Source organism: Pithys albifrons, chromosome 20 (genome assembly GCF_047495875.1).
Source record: "Pithys albifrons albifrons isolate INPA30051 chromosome 20, PitAlb_v1, whole genome shotgun sequence".
Classification (NCBI taxonomy): domain Eukaryota; kingdom Metazoa; phylum Chordata; class Aves; order Passeriformes; family Thamnophilidae; genus Pithys; species Pithys albifrons.
Window position 1 is genome coordinate 8,402,515 of NC_092477.1, and position 18,219 is coordinate 8,420,733.

An 18,219-nucleotide genomic window follows, 5' to 3' on the forward strand; every position below is an offset into this window, starting at 1 on the left:
AAGGTTGTGTTATGGTGGAGCATCCCTGAAGCCAGAGGTCTGAGATGACACCACCTGCCAGTTTCTCTGGGGGACGTTTAGAATGTCTTCACCAACATTATTAACAAAGAGTTACCCTAAAATATTCCAGCTTTTATGAAGTCCTCAGGCCTTCTGGATAAACTTGTGAAGGATTTCATTCAGGAAAAAAAATTACTGCTTAACTAATTTGGGCTGCAGAGTGAGATGGACCAGGACAAAGTGGCTGAGAACTGAGAGCAAGACTGAAGGTGTCATCTGGTCTACCTCACTTTTATTTTTGGAGTATTTCTGTACATCCATAATGATCAGCAAGCACATCCAACAAGGTTACTGATACATTATAGTTAATTTTTCTTGTGAGGACTTAATATACAGACTAAAGCTCAGTTATCACGTTTCATTCCTCTTGTAAGTTAATGAAAGTAAAAGAAAAGTAAAATTCAAAAAAACCTAAATGCAACCATGACATTTGTATCCTCAAGAAGTTCCTGCAGAATTGTGGACTCTGCAAAGGCACAGAAGTAAACACAACCTTAACACTTTGAAAAATTAAGATATAATACAACATGAATAAGAACCTACGTTTCCTCAGTAGTGACTGTTGTTTAAAAAAATGGTGTATTTCCTGACTTTATGATGCCTAATTCCACTAATATAATATTTGTGACCATATCTATTTTTGGAACATCTATGGAACACGTACACAAAGGAGAGAAAACAAATTCTAAATACAATGCCATGAATAGAGCTACAGTTCATGCATCTTTTCTTCCCCAAGAGAATCTGAGCATTAAGCACTGCACCACACAAAGAAAATGCATTACAGACCTTTTTTAAGGGTGATTTGTGCCTGTGGCTTTTTTTCCCCTGTTACTTTTGGGTTCATCATCTGATTATTTTCAAAATTTTCCTATCCAGGAAAGCCTCTTGAAGTGCATTAGGGCTTACCCACCAGTCCCAGACTGTTTAATTTAGCCCTAATACCTTGAGGAAGCGTCAGGATGGATTGTTGTTGCTCCGATTAAGGACTCAATCCCACCCCCCTGCAGAGAGAGCTGGATGGATGCCTTGCCCCCAGAGGGGAATCAACACTGCTCCACTGCCCAGCACCTCCCCAGCGCCACACACTCCCACGGATCATGAATAAAGGAAAACAGCACTTAATTCTTGCATTCTAATTGCAAAAGGGGTTCTGCATTTCCATTATTTTGATATTTTTTACTAGTTCAACTCTGCAAGTGGATTCCAGCTTTTGGCTCCTCTGTCACTATTCCATATATAAATATTTTTTTTTTGTTCCCAGGGATTAACCCACAAGCAAACCACAGAAGATGACTACGCTGAGCCAGCAACGGATTCTGCATTCAAGTCATTACAAATGCCTATAATTGCATGCGTGGAACCCACAAATATCATGTAGAATGTCTTCTGACCTTTGTATGAATGGAGTGCACTAGTTTGTCACGCTGTTCCCAGCCACCGAGTGCTTCAACTCAGCTGCTAATAACCAAGTGAAATATTTATATTTATATTGTTCAGCTCAGCAGAGGCTTTTGTTAGTGGAACAATTCAACACACTCCCTCAACCATTAAATGCTGGAACTACGATACACAAGCTTTCTGTTCAAGGTGAGTATTCTCAAAGAGTGACAACTATGCAGAACCAGCCACCAATGATGCCTAAATTAGGTGCATGAGTTTCACAATAGCCCATTTTCCTGCAAAAATTGTCGTCTTTCAACCATTACAGCTTTCCTATTTCGAGATAGCTTCATGTCAATCATACTGAACCTCTGGAAAAGGAGCTTTCAGCAATTTTCTACATAATACAGGTGTAAAGATGATGCAGACAAGAATCAGAGCAAGAGTCACAATGAAAAAGCACCCACAGTTCTCTGGAAGAGGAGGTGGGAAGATGCCCACAGTCCATTTCATGCTGTACCAGGAGTGGGTGCACACTGCCACCCTTCCAAGGGGGTTTCCTGGGCTACTCCATTGCACCTCAGAAAACCACATGCACCCACACAGCCAGAGAAACTTGATTTTATCTTTAAATAGAGCTGGAAACTAGCTAGCCCCCTCTATTCCAAAAATAAGGCTGTAAATCCCCAGGGCACTGATTTAAATAGGCAGCCAGTCACACATGTCATGTGAGATGCATTCTCACTACCTGTGAGTCAGCTGGTTCAATTTTAGGTTTCAGGTAAAGCATTCACCAACAATCTGGGAGTTCTGGATGCCTTGGCAGGTAGGCCTGGCTGTCCTTCAGGAGGATGAAGCCTCTCACATCAGCTGGTGGTGTCTCTGAGCAAAAAAAACCCCCTAACCAATAGATACACTACAGAAATGTTTGCTTAGGAGGTTTTTTGCACACCAAAATTGAAGCAAAGATGTGCTCCACAGTTCTTGAGCTTCTGCATGTTGAGTTATGAACACGTGCCAACAGCATCCTCTGTGAGACCCAGATGTTTCACAGCTCCAAAGACTTGTAAGGAAATAAAGGCTCTTGACCAGCACAGACAACCCTTTTCTCTCACCCTTTATTTTTAGGCTTTCCCAGTGACTACACATGAGCAAAAGGATCTCAGACTGTTATATTTGGGAGAGAGAGACAAGACGGATGAAAAAATATTTATGTAGGGCTCTATCACAGCTCTCCCAGTTTATCCACTGCCAGTTTTTCTAAAGCAAAACCTTAGTTACACACTCTTAATGAATGTCACTCCTGTAAGACCCACATTTGACAGATAAACAGCCCTCAAGAGGGCAAGAAATATTTCCCTTCCCCATTTAACTTTTGTTTGAGTAAAACACACTTCCATTCACTCACTGTTGCATGCCAATCATTTTGTTTTCTTTTTGTAAATACAAGATAAAAGTGTTAAAGCTTTTATCTCTGCATAAGAGAGAATAATGCCGAGTGAAAAATATTATCTAAACACATTTTAGACTTATTTGCTAAACAATTCCTCAAGGCTTTCTGCACAGAATGAGTGGATGAAAAACGCAGCAGACACACTTCTGGAGAAAGCTCTCATTTGGAGATGTGGTCAAATATTCTTCCATGATAAGTAAAGATGCAAAATGAAACCACACAAATCAAGCTGCATACAGTGAAACCAGCAAGTCAACTCTTCTTAAATATTACATGGAAAAAGCCACATGAAATAGAGACTCTACAAAGCCAAGCAGGTAAAAGAGGACTGCTATTTGTTAATTTTCTGCTTTACTTCCTTCCCCTCATACACCACTGTACTTTCTCCTGATCCCATCAAACTCTTGACTTGCTGTTCTAATGCACTAATCCCATTGCACGGCCTGTCCAACAGCAAGGCACAACCTCACTCGTCCTACCCAGAGCCCAGCCCTGTTCCTTCTACAAGTTCTTTATCCAAGCTGTTTCCTTGTTACTGACTGGTTCCCTGTTTTCTTTGTTCAAATTCATTTTCTCCTCCTGAGCTTGTTCCTGCTGTTTCCTTTGCCCAGTTCATCCTGGTTCTCTCACTGTCAGAACTGCCAGCTTGAATTACATCTCCTCAAATGACCCCATCTCCATCATTCTTGGCACTTCAATCACAGGAGCAGCTCCTAGACAAGCAGATCCAACTGTCTGTAACTGGATCCCAGTATGATCTCAACTCCTTCCTCCCCACCTTCAGCCTCTTGAATCAGGCAGTTTCCCCAGTGACCACATCTCACTCACCCTCAGGTGTGTGTAACCAGAGAAGAACCAGCCTGTAACAACAGAAGAACCAGTTTGCTACTATTGAGAAACTGTGTAAGTGGTCAGAGGGACCTTTAGCAGGACTTGGTGCATCCAGGCTTTCCATCCCCTCTTCCTTCCAGCTCTGCTTCCTCCCCACTCACTGACACACACTATTCTTCCACAACACAGCCCACATCCCACTTTTCCAGGACTGTCCTCCAGCTGACTTCTTCCTCCAGTAACAAACGAGCAGAAGAGGCTGCCCAGCTCCACCCTGGCCTTGAGCAGCCATGGCATGGCAAGTCTGGCTGCTCTCCTGCAAGGACCACACTGAGCCATCGTCAATTATTCCGTGGGTGACCTCATCATCTTGTCCCACAAAAACCCCTCCAAGGCCAAAACTCAGCCAGCACCCACGAAGACTTGGTCAATAGCACATGCAAAGTGCTATTTTTCCAAAGACTTACAGGGTTGCCTAATTTGGGAATATTTTCTCAAGACCAGCACCCTGTTCAACAGCTTCTGTCTGCCAAATTTTTAAACCTTGCTCCAGTGAATGGGAGCACCACAGCTTTCCAAAATCCAAGAGGCATCGTGTTCAGCATGTGCAATACACTGGCCCTGGTAACAACTGAATAATCCTGACTAATCTGAAGCACTAAAAGCAAGAGGTGGGTGCAGAAAGGAGGAAACTGCAGCCTGAGCATGCTAATGTGGAAAAACACTGAAGCAGCAGAAAACAGATGACTTGAACAGAAAGTGTTAAAAACCTTCTCAATAAGAGCTCCCAGCTCAGAGGCTGAGACAGAGAAAACTGTCCAAGGCACCCAATAAAGCAATTTCTTGGTGTTAATTGGAGTAAAATCTCCAAGAGTGCATTTAAAGAAAAGCATATTCTCAGGATCTCTGCAAGATCATCCTTCTCCTGTCACATAGGTAGTACTTCCTTTATCTGCACCTCCTCAGACTCAGTGCAATGCAAGTAAAATGTTTGAACTATAAAAATGAATAATTTATGAGAGAAATTGTACCAGCTGTTCCCAGGGGAGTAAATCTAAACACTACAAACTACCCTTCCCCTTCAGACACGTGAATGGTGCCAGCAGCTCTCATGCCTGCCCCTCTGCAAGGGCAGAACTGAAGGATCTGCTTTATAAAACCTCTTTAGGTACCAAATAAAAGCACTTGAAAAATATTGGAACAAGAGATGGCCAAGTGACACATATTTATGGAAGAAATCTATTTTTTTTCAGCTACAACAAGAAGAGGAATCCCCTACGGAATTTCCTCAGGCTTAAGGACTATCTGGTGACTTGGTAGGTCATTGGGGACCATCCTTCTAAACCAGGCATTAGTTCTCAAGGGACTCCATTTCAAGTTTTAATGCTTTACTGGGTTTCAGAGGGCATCTGGGGGATTATTGTTGTTGTTCCTTTGGGTGTTTTCCCAATTAGGTTGACTCTTCCTCCAATAAATAAGGGACAACATTGCAACAGAATTGCCACTTTATGTGCTTTACAACATGATCTGCTTCAGTGACCAGCAATGAACACCAGGCAAGCAGCATTTCTCTCTCGCACTTCAACTCTGCTGTAAGTAATCTAGAAACCCCATCTACAGTTCTTCAATTTTTAGATGGCAAAAGAAACATTTAACTTAATTACATCAACAAACTATTTTTAATACACTGCACCAAAAGAAATTATTGACCAGGTTAATAAGATTGTCTCCAGACAGCACAGAGACAAGACAACCATGTGAGATTCCAAAGGGATCCAAACCACTCCACCACACCTGCCTAAGACATAGAGCATCATATCCTGTACATACACAGAACATACACACTATTTTTCCACTGTTTTGTATTTGAGCCAAGGCCATTGATTGAAAAGAGTGACAAAGACTGCAACGTGCCATGAGACAACAGTAACCAGCTTGCTGTTTAATGGGGAAAAAATAGAAAAGCAGTGTTTCTAGAGGTGAAAGGAAGAAGAAAAGTTTCATTTAAGGCGTATGATTATATTGAAGGGGGAAGTTATTTTAAAATATTTACATGAATACTGAGGAAACTCAACAAAGCACGGGATTTTGACAGCTGGGTTGCATTCAATACATAACCAATCTCAGCAACATTATTTCAAACAGGATGAAAGCGAATTTCCAAAAATTCATTAGCAGGTTACCTGTCCAGCAATCAAAGGCAATAATGAGAAGCAGGTTATTAAGTTGCAGTGCAGCAGTGGCCCCTACTCTTCATGTGGAATTCAGCTTTTGAAATTCTGCTTTAAAAGAATGTTTCACAGCTTTTGAAATTCTGCCGTAAAAGAATGTTTCACAACATGAGTAACACTAATGAGCTGCAAAGAGTCCAGAAAAACATCGTCTCATGTTTGCCTGCCTGCCCAGATGGTTCAAGGAAGCGGGGGATCTTGAGCAGCCACAATACAACTGGGAAGAGCCTGGGACTGAAAGGGAAAACATGAATTCTGCAGTCTTGACTCACACGGAAAGACCATAAATCCCCCATTCTTTAACGAATAGGTAGGAAATACAAGAATAGGTCGGTGACAATATTGTAGAAATCCTCTTCCTTAAAGCAAAGCAGAATTGTAAAGGAAATTACTCTGACATTCATGCATCAAAGACCCAGCAACTCTTCAGGTAGCAGAAGGAAATCCTTTACTCTTGGTGCCTGCAGGTACTGAGGGGTGTGGGGCAGGGACCTCACACAGAAGCCCCTTCTCCCACCAAACAGCTCCTGGGAGCAGCAGGGGAGCCCCCACACCACACAAAGTTTACAAATTCTCTCCTTTTAAGCTCAAGAAAAGGATTCTGATGGCACCAACTTCACAATTCATGTACACAGAGGCTGCAGGAGCCCAAAATCTCACCCTGTGCTGAGCGAACACACAAAGGTGTGAGTTGCAGAATAAAGATACTATGTAATGATTCAGCTTCTATAAACTATTCCTCACTCACTAATCTGCATATAATGACCACTTAAAACAGTGAGTGAGCCACTGTGAAATAAGGAGACAATTCTGCTACCTCAAAACGGTCCAAGTAACTATGCAGAATACTAAACCAGTACTACTTAACTAATAAAAAGTGTATTTTGCTTTGAAGTGCCCATCTCCAGCACTGTATGTACAACTTTTACTAAAAGCTTTAGAATAACTAAGCCAAAATTACAAATATGATGCATTTATTACTGATATCAGGGTTTTCTCTTCCAGCCTCCCACTGTATTTGCTTTTAGAGTGCGTTACACTGGGAGTATATTTTGTGGATGAAATTCCAGAAGCTTTGAAATATACAGAAGTTTTAACTAAACAGAAACCAAGATTCTATGAAACACAAAGCAAAAGGGACAGAACACAGAGCTCTGCCTCTAGGAGTTGTCTGAATGACATCCAATAAGTTGCAACAATTCACAGCCAATTTACCATAAAATCCACGTTTCAGAAGAGCATTTGCCATCACCACAGAAGTTTGTCTAAGCTGTCAACAATTCATCCACCCACCTGTGAGGGTTCGGCCCAGAATGGAAACTCTCAGCTCATCAGAGTTAACCTGTGACTTATCTTGCAAGACTAAATACCCGTGTCCTTTTCCCATCAGACACCATTTCCTTTTCCTTTCAATCCTGGAGACCAACAGTTAACACCTAAAATCAAAGAATGGGGGGGGGGGGGCGGGGGCTGGAGGAGGTGTGAGAATGGGATGGGTGGGATGACACACACACAGTTTCTATTGCGTGCAATCAACTAGTGGTGCATACAATAAAAATTGGATATTGGCTAAAGAATCAAAACAACAAACCTCGATCCAGCTCTGCAGGTCCTCTTATGAAGAACAAGGCTTTCATTTGAAATCACATTTGACTTCTGTGCCCAGACAGCAATGACACCGAGGTCAAAATCACCCAGGTACTCCAGACTGTTTCCAAATGTGAGTCACCACCATATGCAACAGCCATACATTGCAAATGTTATAGAAGAACAATGCTGCATTCAGGCAAATTGCAGAAGTGAAAGATTACAGCTGTTTAAACACAGATTCTGCTGATGAAAGAGAGACGCGAGTACTGGGAGAGGAAACGATTTAGCATTTACAGAGTGCAAGTGGGGCTTTCAAGTTCTCGGAGTTGCACCTATGTGGAATGAACTCTAAAAGGCAAAAACAACCATCCACAAGCCGTGTTTTTTCACAGTAAAGCACAGTGGAATTCTACAAACAAAAGGTGTGGTACCCAAAGTATCGATTCCGCGAGGAGTTGCCCCTTTGCAAGAGGACAGCAAATTAAGTCCTTTGCAAACATAGAATATCCATCTTCTCACAGGCTGAAAGGACAGGGACAGCTGTGAGCCAGCCAGCTCTCACAAAGGTCAAAGAAAACTTTGATTAAATCACCTTCCTCCTCATCCTCAGGCTTTTTTTAGACTTTACATTAAATGTGGGGAAAAAACCCCAACAACAAACCCACAGCATCTGCACCTCTGAAACATTCACAAAAAAAGGACAAAACTTTCCACATTGACCACTTGCCATGCTGTGACAGTGCTCTGAAAAGGCAGTTTTTCCTGGACCACCTGACCACAAATTTACACATAGCTTCCCCAAAATACATGCTGGATCAAAAGTCATCATCAGCAAAGTTCATTCCTCTCAATATTCCAACTGTGCAGCCACAGCCTTTTTCACTCAGGAGACAAGCACCCAAGGGCCAAGGTTAGTTTCAGCTCAGTTTGCGACGTAATTCCACTTGTTTCAAGGGCTTCATACCACACAAAAGGGCACAGGTGGGAAGTGTGGCACACACTATGACTTTACTGCTTAAAGCATCCTTCAGAAGAGCTGTGTGTGCCACGCTCCATGTGCCTTCCCATTAGCCAAGAGAGAAAAAGGGTGAAGGAGATTCAAATATGCTTTTACAGCCTGTTGTCCCCAAAGTGTAGTTACTGAAGGTACAAGTCAGGTCTGTATACTGGTACACATAATCTTTACTTACCATTTACATTTTAAAATATCACTATTGTTTAAATTGGTATTTAGAAAACATCACCAATTTCAAGAATCAGACATGAAATAAGTATATACTACACCCTCCTACCTGTTAGCCCTTAATGCACTCTTGAATCAGGGTGAAAATCAAAACAGTTCAGTGCTATGCCTGCACTTTTTCCTTCACCCACCACTTCCTCCTCAGCTCCTGAATGTTTGAAGTATAGGCAGAAAGAATTCTGCAAGGGCTGGGTGGATGTACAAACTGCACAGAGCAGCCCTGCACACAGGGAACTCACTCTGTTACACTGGATTGCTGGGAGGCCCCAGCTGATCTCGTTATCCCGACCATTCCATCTCATTCAGGACACAAATGCTGCATTAGTACCTCTAATAGTTCTGGTTATGGGTCCAACCTTGAGATGTAACTCAAACTCCAGAATCAAGTGAAACATCAATAGGAACTGAGATAGGATTGTCAACCCAGAGGCAGAGAGAGACACATCACAGGCTAAAAGCGTTTGAGGAATAACTTAAGTGTTGCCAAAGGGATTTTGTTGCTTCTGAAGTATGAGGCTTTCTGCAACCAGCTTTTTCCCCCGCAGGAATGAACAGAAATTCTACATAACTGCATGCACATTAAGGCTCTACGTGCTCTAAAAGGCAAGCTCGATTTTACTTCTCCTTTGCTACATCTAAAGGGGTGAATCATGAACATGCATCAGGTCTGGTGGATCAGCACATCAGAGATACAAGGTGTAAGTCAAGCCAGATAAAACATCGCTGATCTTTCCAGCAAATTTCTAAACCACAGCTGAAAACACTTGTTATTGCCTCAACTTTCAGTCCCATCAAACCACACACCAGTCACATGTAGAACAGGCATTTGCTGCTTACAACACCTGCTCCTGAAAACCTGGCTATATAAAACGAAGACTAAGTTCTAAGGTAAATGGAAATTTAATTTTGTTTAAAAACATGCCATGATCAACAAAAGAAGGGAGCATATATTAAATACAGGTTGTTTGTGTGGTTTTCCTTTGCCAGTGAAAGGGAGAACACAAAGTGAGAAATCACTGTTTTGGCCTAAATACCCAGAGTACTGGAAACCAACGTGTTTTCAAAGCTCTGCCCAATTTAAAATTAACCAAGTCCTGCCAATTTTGTATCTAGATTCATTAAATCTGTTGGTCCAGCCCTTTTCCTCAGTAACCTGCTACACTTCTCAAAGTGCTACACTGAAGACATGAGAAATGATACTTTGATGCTGATGAAGGCAATTTCACAAACAAAACTTTCAGAGGAAAAAAATGTTACAAAAGCAGTTTGTAAGTATTGCAGACGACAAATATATGACTATGTGCACACACCTGCCAATATTGCATAAACCAGAAAGAACTATTTATAAACACTATTCTCTACTACTGCTCTTGTGCACAAACAAATCAGTATCACTCGGAAACTGAAAAATGGGAAAAAAAATTAAGTTCCTTTTGAGAATTCAGAATTTATTTTCCTCCATCAAAATCGTTATTTTGCCTCTAATTTCACTCAAACTATTTCATCCCCCCAAAGCATGCAAGATGTAGAAAGAGGAGGCAACTGCAGATTTTCCCAGAGACATTCCCATGCAGCAGAACTGTTTATATACTGATGAATCAATGTAGCATCACTACATTATTTCACCAGTATGTATCACCTTTCTTTCTATGGCATATAAAAACATACCACAGTAACCTCTCCCAGTCAGCATCTGCTTCCTAATTTACTGTCTAGTTTTAACCAGATCTGGCTATAACACGACTCCAATGTCACAGCACAACGGGATGCTGAACTGCCTTCCAGAACGGGCTGGGAATGCATCCTAAAAAGACAGCAATTAGCACGTCCAAAATAACCTTTTCTACACAGAGACAGTTTAAAAGCTCGGATATGGTTTCATCTCAGCCCGCACCGTTACGAGCCACAAACAGGAGCGAATCCTGCAGTGCTTTGCAGTCCAGATGACCCTCTGCCACTCATTCTTGACTCCTCCATTCAAAGCACCGTTTCCGTTTTTCTCTTCTCCCGAGACGGATTTGCCCCGAGATGTTCCGTGTCCCACCAGGTGAGGGAACAGGCGGTGCCCACCCTGTCGTGCCCGGGTACCAACCCCAAGCCCCACCATCAAACATGGCTGCATCACGTCCTCTTTGTGACAACGTGTGGAACAGCTCTCCTGCCCTCCTTTAATTCCTCCGACTACCAAGGGACCATTTCAAACCGCTAGTCCCCACTTCTCATTCCTTTTAACAGTTTGATATTTTCCATTAACGCTCCACCGGAGAGCCAAACGCGTTTATACTTTCCAGGTTCTCTCCAAAAACATCAAGGAGCTTTACGCACCCTCCGCACCTCTAAAACCTGCTTATTTACACACAACACAAAAAGCCTCTCATAAAAACCCTCTCTCCGCGGAGAGAAGCCCCTTAAGAGCAGCGGGCAGGAAATTTTATCATCTGGCTTCCCTTCCCTGCAGCTCCCTCTCCTGAAACCGGACCCCTGTCCATGGACCCACCTCGGAGCCTCCCGCAGCAGCCACAAAACACCCACCCCGGGCGAGCCGAGCTCTGCTCCGCACCCGCTTTTTGCGCTGCGGGGCTTTTCTTTATGTTATTTAATTCCTCCAGCAAATAAATGAATAAATAAATAAATAAATAAATAAACAAACCTCCTGAATACCCGCTGGGATTTTTTTTTGCCCCCGGCAGTGGCTGCACGTAAAACTTTGCGGGGCGAGCGGTGGGGAGGATCCACCGAGGGGGACGAAACCCCGTCGGAGGGAACAGGGGACAGAGACCCGCGGGAGGGGGACGAAGAAGAGACCCGCCGGGGGGGCACAGAGCCCCGTTGAAGGGGGACAGACCCGCCGGGCGGGGGACAAAGACCCGTCGGAAGGGGGGACAGAGACCCCTGGCAGGAGGACGGAAACCTGGAGGGGGACACAGCGACCCGCCGGGGGGGACATAGAGATGCGTCGGGGGGGGACACGGAGACTCGCCGGAGGGGGAACAGACCCGTTGGAAAGGGGACAGAGCCCCGTCAGAGGGGAGCGAGACCCGCCGGGGGGCACGGAGATCCGTCGAAGCGGACGGAACCCCGCGCAGCCCCTCCTGCCCGCACCGCCCGCACGGACCGCTATGAGCCGGCGGCGGCCCCGCAGCCCCCGCACTCACCCACAGCTCCGTGCCCCAGCTCATGGCTCCGCCGGGGGTGTCTCGCCGTGCCCGTGGCCGCGCTCCTCGCCGCTCGCAGGGCCGTGCCGGGCGCTGCTCTCACCGCCGCGCCCGCCCCATCGCGCCGCAAAATGGCCCGAGCGGCGCCGCGCGGGGGGAGAGTGACAGCTCGGGCACTGCGCAGGCGCGGCGGGGAGGGAGCGGGGAGGGGGGGGGCAGAGCGGGCCCGACCCACGGGCGGGTCACGGAGTCACCCGCAGGATTAAGGAATATACCGAGTTGGGAAGGCGTGCAAGGATGGGAGAGCCCAGCACTTACCGCTGCATGGATATCGCTCTGTGCCTGAGATTATCGTCCGAACGCTCCCTGAGCCGTGTCAGGTTTGGCGTTGTGGCCACAGCCCTGGGCAGCCTGTGCAGTGCCGGCCACGCTCGGGGGGAGGAACCTTTTTTTAAGAGCCAGCCTAAATTTCCCCTGACACCACTTCAGGCTGTTCCCGCGGGTCCTGTCAGAGAATCACAGAATCGATTGGGTTGGAAAAGATCTCAGAGATCATCAAGTCCAACCCTTGGTCCAACTCCAGTCCCTTTACCAGATCATGGCACTCAGTGCCACAGCCAAGCTCAGTTTAAAAACTTCCAGGGATGGGGAATCCACCCCCTCTCTGGGCAGGCCATTCCAAAGCCTGATTACTCTCTCTGTCACTGCTCCCCACAATGCCTTCCCCTCCACTGCCCCTCCCAAGGTCTCCCCTCAGTCTCCTCTCCTGCCACTGGGGCAGCTCTACTTACACAATCATCAAATCATGCAATAAGCAAGACTGAAAATGGCCTTTAAGGTTATCAAGCCCAAATGTCCACCCAGCAAAGCAAACTGCAGTCCCCAAACCTCCTCACCCAGTGCCACATAAAGGGGTGGTGACTCCAACACCTTCCTGGGCAACCCCTTCCAATGCCTGACCACCCCAACTGGGGAAAAACTTTTTCCTAACATCTGATCTAACTCACCTCCCCCCCCCCCCCAGTTTAAGGACATTTCCTCCAGTTACAAAATTAGAAGATGATGAATATGCATAGAATATGCATATGGAGACCCATCAGGATCGTTGAGTCTGACCCATGGCCCTGCACAGGATACCCCAAGAATCCCACCATGTGCCTGAAAGCATTGTCTGAACACTTCTTAAATTCAGACAGGCCTGGGGAGGTGACCACTGCCCTGGAGAACCTGTTCCAGTGCCTCTTGAACATCTCCAGGGATGTTGACTCCATCACCTCCTTTTACAACCTATTCCAATGCCTGGCCACCCAAACAGTGAAAACATTTTTTCTTGTATGTAATTTGAATATCCCCTGTCTCAGCTTAAGGGCATTTTCCTCTGGTCCTCTCACTGCAGGTAGAAGAGACCTTCCCCCACCTCACTACAACCTCCTCTCAGATGATTATAGAGAACAATCACCTGAGAGGAGGTTGTAGAGAACAATGAGGTCCCCCCTAAGCCTGGCCCCCCTTCTCTTCTTGAGACTAAACAAACCCAGCTCTCTCAGCCATTCCCCATGAGACATGTTTTCCAGACCTTTCATGACGCTTGTTGCTCTTTGCTGGACATGCTCCAGCACTTCAATGTCCTTTTTAAAGTGAGGAGCCCCAAACTGAACTCAGTACTGAAGGTGTAACCTCACCAATGCCAAGCACAGGGGTGGTAATCCCAGCCCCACCCACCCTCAGGTGCTGCTTCCCTGCCTTTTACCACCCTCCCCCAGAGCCAGGTGGGGCTGGTTTTGAAGCAAATGTTCCTGTTTTGATCATTTGTAAAACAGGCAAGTGCCCTAGAGGAAAAGAGAACCCACACCCTTAAAACTCAGAGCCCTTTAAGCTGTGTCAGGAGAGGTTCAGGTCGGACTTTAGGAGGAATTTCTTCACAGAAAGGGTGATTAAGCACTGGAAGGGGCTGCCCAGGGTGTGGTGGCATCACCATCCCTGGAGGTGTTCAAGGAACAAGGGGACACATCACTCAGTGCTCTGGTCTAGTTGACAAGGTGCTGATCAGCCAAAGGTTGGACTCAATGATCTCAGAGGTCTTTTCCAGCCTAATTGATTCTATGAACTGATTGCAAGGGCTGACTTCTAACTCAGCTAAGCAGTATATCCAGCCCCCCACCCCTAAAATAACCCAAATCCAGGAATATTAAATCCACCTCCACCATCTGTCAGCAACACGCTCAACAAGCAAGCAGGAAAATAACTAAATTATCTGCCTTTGCATAAATGTGGGTTATTGCAGCAATTGCACAGGCCTTGTGGAAAATGGCTCTTTTCCTTGCCAGAGAAATAATATTCATTTTGTGCTCCTCTTCCTCTCTGTCATTTATTTGAGCTGTGTCACTTAATCTCATTTTGCATTTCTGCTTTTCAGCTACAACAAATGCAAAAAGAGCTTGAGACTGATATATTTATTGCTGCATCAAGTCATGAGAGATTTACATAGGGGGAAAAAAGGGGAAGCATATTTATTCACCTGAGGAAAATGTTTCTGCTCATAGAGGGTGGGGATGCTTTTGATGTGAGAAGATAAAAATTGACCAGCTGCTACAACAAGCATTATCTCCTCTGGATTAATGCTCTTCTTCCACTGATGCTTGGCTATTACCCCACATGAAAAAGAAAAACGTATTAAGCAATTCCAATGTTTAGAACAATGAAGACAAATGTTATGTTAATAACAGAATTGCATTTATTTTTATCCAAGTTCCATTGATTTGAACATGAGACTAGAATGCTGCTCCTCACACAGCTGTTTTTGAAGGGAGGCAGAGCAGGCAACGATTTTGTTCATCATTAGAAATTATTACTTTGAAGGACTGACTTCATAATAACTAAAGACATGCTGTTCAACTCATTTTAGAGCACTTCTTCTTTCTGCTGCCAACATATTTAAATATCCAAGCCTGCCCTGCTGCCTGAAGCACAACCACAACCTTCCAAAGGCCTCTACCTCCCCAGACTCTCAGACCCACCATCCTTAGCCCTGCATCCATCCAGCACACATTGCAAAACCAGACAGCACAGTTGCATCAAGACTTTTTGAGAGCTAAACCCATAAATACTTGTAGGAAAAGAATGTACAGAAACAGAAAACAGCACTGGTATCATCTTAGGTGAGTTTGCTGTGGAATTTCCTTTTGCACAAAGAGCTGGGAGGGGAACAAGGCAAACCTGTTACACCAGCATGGGCAGGAAAACCTGTCCACACCAAGAGATAGAAATGCTCTGCCAGTTCTCAAAAGATAAAGGCCAGAAATACAAGTTTTGTGTTATGATGGTACATTTGAATAAACCAAGCAAAAAACTATGAAAAGCTATCAAAACTTGGGTGGACAGAGGCACAAGACAAGAACTATAAATAAAATTAATTCTAGATGCTTCTAGAACAGGACTTTCTTTGACTGTCTTTACTGTTTAGCCTGAAACTCTCCAAGGCAGGGACTGCCACTTATATTATTACTTTCAGTTGTACAGTGCCCAAAACAACAGGGCCTGCAGCGTGGCTAGTCCCTAATTACTAATGTAATTAGAAACAACAGGAGCATTAAGAGTCCTTTATGCTGAAGTAGATGCTGGAAAACTCAGAAGTTCTGTCTCAAAAAATAACTCAAAATGACACTTATAAATTGTAGTATCCAGCACTTATTTACTCAGTTTGCATAATTCATATCTGAGCAACACAGAAACTGGTAGAATTTTTCCCTCAGCCACGCTGAGAACAAGACCATGCAGATCTGTTATCCAGATACGGGCCTATTCCTGTAAATTCTCTGTGTTTACCTCTCCTGTTGTTAGGATTCAGAACACTCCCAGACTCAGCTCCTAATTCCAAGCAGAACCAATTCCCTTTTTAGGAAGCCAGGGTTTTGTTTAGGAAACCCAAACCGCACTTGAAAGTCCCCAGATTAGCTGCTAAATGATTGAGAAACTACATAAAGGAGATAAAACAAATCTCTAAACTACAGACAAACCTAAACACTTCTCTCTGTGTTTGTTTACTTATGCAAAGCAAGAAAAAAAATCCCTGTTTTTAGAGCGCTCCAAGCGCTTCCAGGACACAGCAGGAAGAGGACCTACCTTTCCCCCCAGAGTTATCACCCTTACAGCTGCTTCCCTTTGATTTTATAATTCTACCCATATCATCCACGTCCAAGATAAGGAACTTTGGATGTTGCTTATAACCTCTCATACACTGGGACTGAAACAGCACCAGGAAAGGAAGAGGACACACCTTTCCTCGAGGCCATCACCATCCCAGCTGTTTCCTTTCTGCTGTTACAACACCACACAGATCATTCAGGCGCACAGCTTGGAACCTTGGTGCCCTTTAATGTCCCATCAGGGCCCAGAGGGGACTGATTAAGACCTGATAAACCCCTGCCAGCCCCACCTGGGGTCTCTGCCCATGGACCCAGGAGCTTCATTTAAGCTCTGGTCTGAAAGGCCACTTGTTTTGCCCCATGTTGAAGGGGGTTCAGGCTCACATCTCTGGGCCTGTCCAGTCATCACTAGACTGTGACTGATCTTAATTACCATCACCCAAATTGCAGGGGGATTTCTTAGCTCAGCCTTGCCCCTGTCTCATGGCTATGAATTCACCAAATGACCTGGATTTTGGCTGCTCCCAGCTCTGCCCCCTGGAATTGCTCTTCTCTCCTTGCCCAGGGACTGGCTCCTGAGTAGCCCCTGCCTTGTGTCATCCTGCTCATCTCCCCCCTCCCCACTTGTACCAATCTCAATAGTTGCCTAGGATACACTAAAAAAAAATTAAAATTCTTTGAAGGATTCTAATTAGATGTTTGCTTACAATGAAGGAGTGAAGAAAAAGATACCCAGGCTAAGAATAACTGTATGTGCTGGAAAAGTACATTTAGAACATAGAGAATCCTGTTTGGAAGCTACAGTGACAACATATCAATGTAGCAATGGAACTTCTGTTACATGATGGACAGCAGCTGGTTTGCATATTGATAGAGATAAATTTAGGTACAGGCATCTTTTAATACACAAATTCTAGAAAAATGCATATCCAAAAAAGTAAGCATGTTAAAATTGTATTTTTGAGATCATTTAGTGTAGGTAAGGTGAGATCTTAGTTACTACAATATCCTAATAGCTGGTGGAGAAACACCGAAAAAAATAAAGATCTTCACACAGTTTCTAGTCTGTGGCATAAAAATCCCTGATTTCTCTAAGGAATCATCCTAGGACTAAGAAAGCCTCTTCAGATGAACCAATCCCCAGAATTACAGGGATTGCCTCGTGCTTTTTGACCATGGAAGCAGTCAAAGTGTACCTGACACTTGGCAGTGGAGCAAGGCACAATGCCCTGAGCCACAGCTGTGGGTGCAAAGCAGCTGCTTCTCAGGAGTCAAAACTCTCCAAGTTTCCCAGGTGGTCCGTGCACAGGAATTACAATCATTACTTAAAAAAAAAAGTACTAATCCCAAGAAAATATCTGGACCAGAGTATTTCAGAATAAATCATCTGATGTTTGTAGTTCCGTAGGTTTCTTCCAACCCGCGTGGTGTCACTGAGCAGCGCAAGGGCTGATGCTGCCAGGACATCTAGTGGCACCCACACGTACTGCCCAGAGAAAGGATATTACTAGAAAAACAGATTTTTTTTTCACGCTTCCAGATATTTTCTGGTAGCAGTCCAGGTTTCTTTGGCTGATGGTGAGATTTCTGTGTTTATTTTATTATCTAAGAATATAAAAGGGGGAAATGAAATTCTAAGAAGAAACGTATGGTAACGTCTGAATCATCTCTCTAAATAAAGATGGGACATCCTACATAATCTTGATAAAATAAAGATCAAGGTTATTTATTTTTCTCTGCCTTTTCACCCTCACATTTTGCAAGTCACCTGATCCAGTCCAGTTGTTTTTCTGTCTCTAGATAACAGAACTTTTACGGCTGTTACTCCGTGCATTGAAAGGGAAAATCAGAATGTCTGAATTCCAGGAGCTGATAGCACAGGGCTCCCCACTGAGGTACTATATTAATTCACCTTCATTGCTTCACATTGCATAGTCTTTCAAACTTTTTTTGGCAATGTGTTAACTAAAAAGCCATTTTAATTTCTACTCTTCACGTTCATTTTGCTTCTTTCCTTTTTGTGTTGCCTCACCCCAAGCCAGGGCTAAGAACCCCCACAGAGGCTGGTCTGGAGGAGGCTCTGGGGATTCTCTTTGGTCAGTAAGACCCACAACCATGTGGGGACCCA

At 44.4% G+C, this 18,219-nt stretch overlaps 1 protein-coding gene across 1 annotated transcript in view; it reads right to left on the reverse strand.

The window, feature by feature from the left end:
* The window catches only part of FNBP1 (formin binding protein 1), a 94,762-nt gene extending 82,658 nt beyond the window's left edge, over positions 1-12,104 (reverse strand). Inside the window, exon 1 of the mRNA XM_071574679.1 lies at positions 11,947-12,104. Within this exon, the coding sequence (XP_071430780.1) occupies positions 11,947-11,970 (24 nt within the window). The 5' untranslated portion in view covers positions 11,971-12,104. The remainder of the gene's footprint in view (positions 1-11,946) is intronic.
* Positions 12,105-18,219: the final 6,115 nt, after the last annotated feature.